Source organism: Cynara cardunculus (assembly GCF_001531365.2).
Source record: "Cynara cardunculus var. scolymus isolate 2C chromosome LG 7, CcrdV1, whole genome shotgun sequence".
Lineage (NCBI taxonomy): Eukaryota > Viridiplantae > Streptophyta > Magnoliopsida > Asterales > Asteraceae > Cynara > Cynara cardunculus.
Window position 1 is genome coordinate 8,645,102 of NC_037534.1, and position 2,629 is coordinate 8,647,730.

At 35.5% G+C, this 2,629-nt stretch overlaps 1 protein-coding gene across 1 annotated transcript; it reads right to left on the reverse strand.

The window, feature by feature from the left end:
• Positions 1-1,016: 1,016 nt before the first annotated feature.
• On the reverse strand, positions 1,017-2,554 carry LOC112515517. Its single transcript, XM_025122389.1, has one exon. The coding sequence runs from the start codon at positions 2,542-2,544 to the stop codon at positions 1,249-1,251; it is 1,296 nt and encodes a 431-aa protein (XP_024978157.1). The 5' UTR covers positions 2,545-2,554; the 3' UTR covers positions 1,017-1,248.
• Positions 2,555-2,629: the final 75 nt, after the last annotated feature.

Here is a 2,629-nt window from a genome sequence, read left to right on the forward strand (position 1 = left end):
CTTTGTAAACACTAACCGAATAAAAATCTCCGCCCTCAGTTACCGGAAAAAAAAAATTATGTTTCCTCCCGTTAAATGCTTACACCCTAACCCTAACAAAAGTTGAATAGACGAAGAACAAAGATGAAGAAAACCCATTGATTCTAAAATCAAAATCTAGAACAAAATATGTTCCTAACCTGATAAAAAAACAGATCAATCAAAATCTGGAACAAAATATGTTCCTAACCTTAAACAAAAAAACAGATCAATGAACAAAGATGAAAAAAAATCTATTTCGAAATTAAATTCCATAACAAGATATGTTCCTAATCCTAATAGAAAATCAAACAAAAGAATGAACATAGATTAAGAAAATCCATTTCGAAATCAAAATCTGGAACAAAATATATTACTAACTAAATCTAACAAAAATCAAACAGAGGGATGAACAAAATCTATTACTCACTAACCCTAATGGAAATCAAATAGAAATTAACAACAGAATAGGTTTTCTGATGCTTCCGAATATCGAAGATGAAGATGAAGACGAACGAAGAAGATGTATTTGTTGATGTTTTTTATGTTAGTTCGGTGACTTGTTTCTCGCTTTGATCTACCATGCATGTTCTCCATAATTGTTGCCCTTTCAAGTTGTACCGCTATTTTCTTTATCTTTAGAGAAGATATTGTTGGTTGCTTTCTGTTACTCCCCAATTTGGGTGTAATAAATTTTACCCAAATCGGTAATAATGAATTGATTATATTACCTAAACCGAACAACATTTTTCATTGCCTATTTATACAAACATCATCAATTATTATCATTCTCATTTATTACCTTATAATCACCAACCCCCTCCCCCTAAGGTCTAATTTAGGTGTGATTCCTTATTTATAGCAGGGGTTGTTATTTGCACTCCCACCCCACCTATTAAAAACATAAAAAAAAACTTACTAATAACGTTAAATGGTCTAAAAATATAGTCTGGACATGGACGGTTAAAGAAAACATAGGAAAAATGTTACATAATTAAATTACTTTTTAAAAACTTTCTTATTACGATTTATTATATAATTTTAAATAAACCCAACATTTTTGGGACATCATAAAAAACCAACGATATCTAAAAAAAGCTAACATGATTTTGCTTTTATAATTTAAAAGAAAATAACATGTTAGCTTTTTGAAATGCCTAAATATTGCGTATGAAAAAAACATGTAAAATAATTAATTTAAATAAATTATAAAAAAAAGTAAAAACCCAATCAACTCTTTTTGCCTTCCTCGCTGCCATCAACCACGTAGGCTTTCTTCCTCCTCTCGGCTGTACCTAACAGACAAATAAGAAGAAAACACGTGGCATAAACAGCGTGAACCTTCCAGCTAGTCTTGGGTGGTTGCCGAAGCACCGCTCTATGGAACACCGTCATGTAATAATGAAGCCCAACAGCAAATCCCACAAACGTCTGACCAAGGCCTAGAAGCTTCGACGCCATGGCCGATTCCGTTGAGAACACCAGCACAAGGTACATCAGAAGAACCAGAAGGTACAAGACGTAAGCGAGAGTTTGCAACAGCTGGATGCATATGTATGTCGATTGTGAAGTCGCATAGAAGAACTTCAATGGCTCCAGGCCGGTGACGATTGAAGAAAGGGAGAGAATCGAGAAGTAGATTGAAAGGTAGATTTGGATGAAGATCACGAGTTTTTGAAGGGAAAAATAGGCTTTGATCCGATTGAAAATGAGAGAAACGAGAAGAAATGGGATTAGGATGAAAGCAAAAGAGATGATAGAAGCAACCATGGGTGCATATTTCTTGCCAACAATGGGGTTGAATCCCTTCGAGATTTGTTTATTGGCTTTGTTGAGATAAGCTTTCGAGGTTGATGAAAGCACTTCCAAATCTGGGAGCAATGTTTCTTGAAATCTGGAAGGTAGATCTCTGAATTCTGAAACGAAATCGTCTTCATCATCATCTTCTCGATAAGTCAAACCACCGACTGGTTTCGTTGACTTTTTCACCTCCTTTTTCACTATTGTGGGTTTGTTCTTTTTTGCTGGATCTGTAGATTTTTGGCTCAAAAGCGAAGTGGGTTTTGTGGAATTCGAACTTTTCAAAATGGGTTTTGTTGAATTCAAACTTTTCGAAATGGGTTTTGTTGAATTCGAAGGTTTGGAAGTGAGTTTTGTGGAATTTGAATTGGAAGGTTTTGAAGTGGCATTAAGCTTCAATTTGACAATGGTTTTCTCTTGAAGCTTATTGATTTTGGTTGAGTTTTTGTTGGCGGTGAGTTTGGTCGAATTGGTGACAGTGGTGGTGGTAGTGGGTTTGATGAGTTTGGTGTTGTTTTTGTTCTTGGTTGTAGCAAGAGCATCAGGAGTTGTAACTAACTTCTTCTTCTTGACTGGTATTTGAATCCCATCTGAATCCTTAATTTCCAACAAATCTCTACTACCCACAAGCTGAATGGATGGTTGAAGAGTAGCAGAAGAAGCTAGGAATGAAATAGTGAAAAATAGAAGCAAAAAGAGTACCTTTTGGAAGTGGAGTGGAGCCATGTTTGGTGAAATCTGTGACTGGTTCTAAGATTCAATGGTGAATTGGATCCGGGAGTTATTAAAGATAGGAGGAAGAGAGGGTGGG

What these genes read in the sequence shown, in the direction of transcription:
- LOC112515517 (XM_025122389.1), bottom strand. Translation starts at nt 2,544, where the DNA reads ATGGCTCCACTCCACTTCCAAAAGGTACTCTTTTTGCTTCTATTTTTC.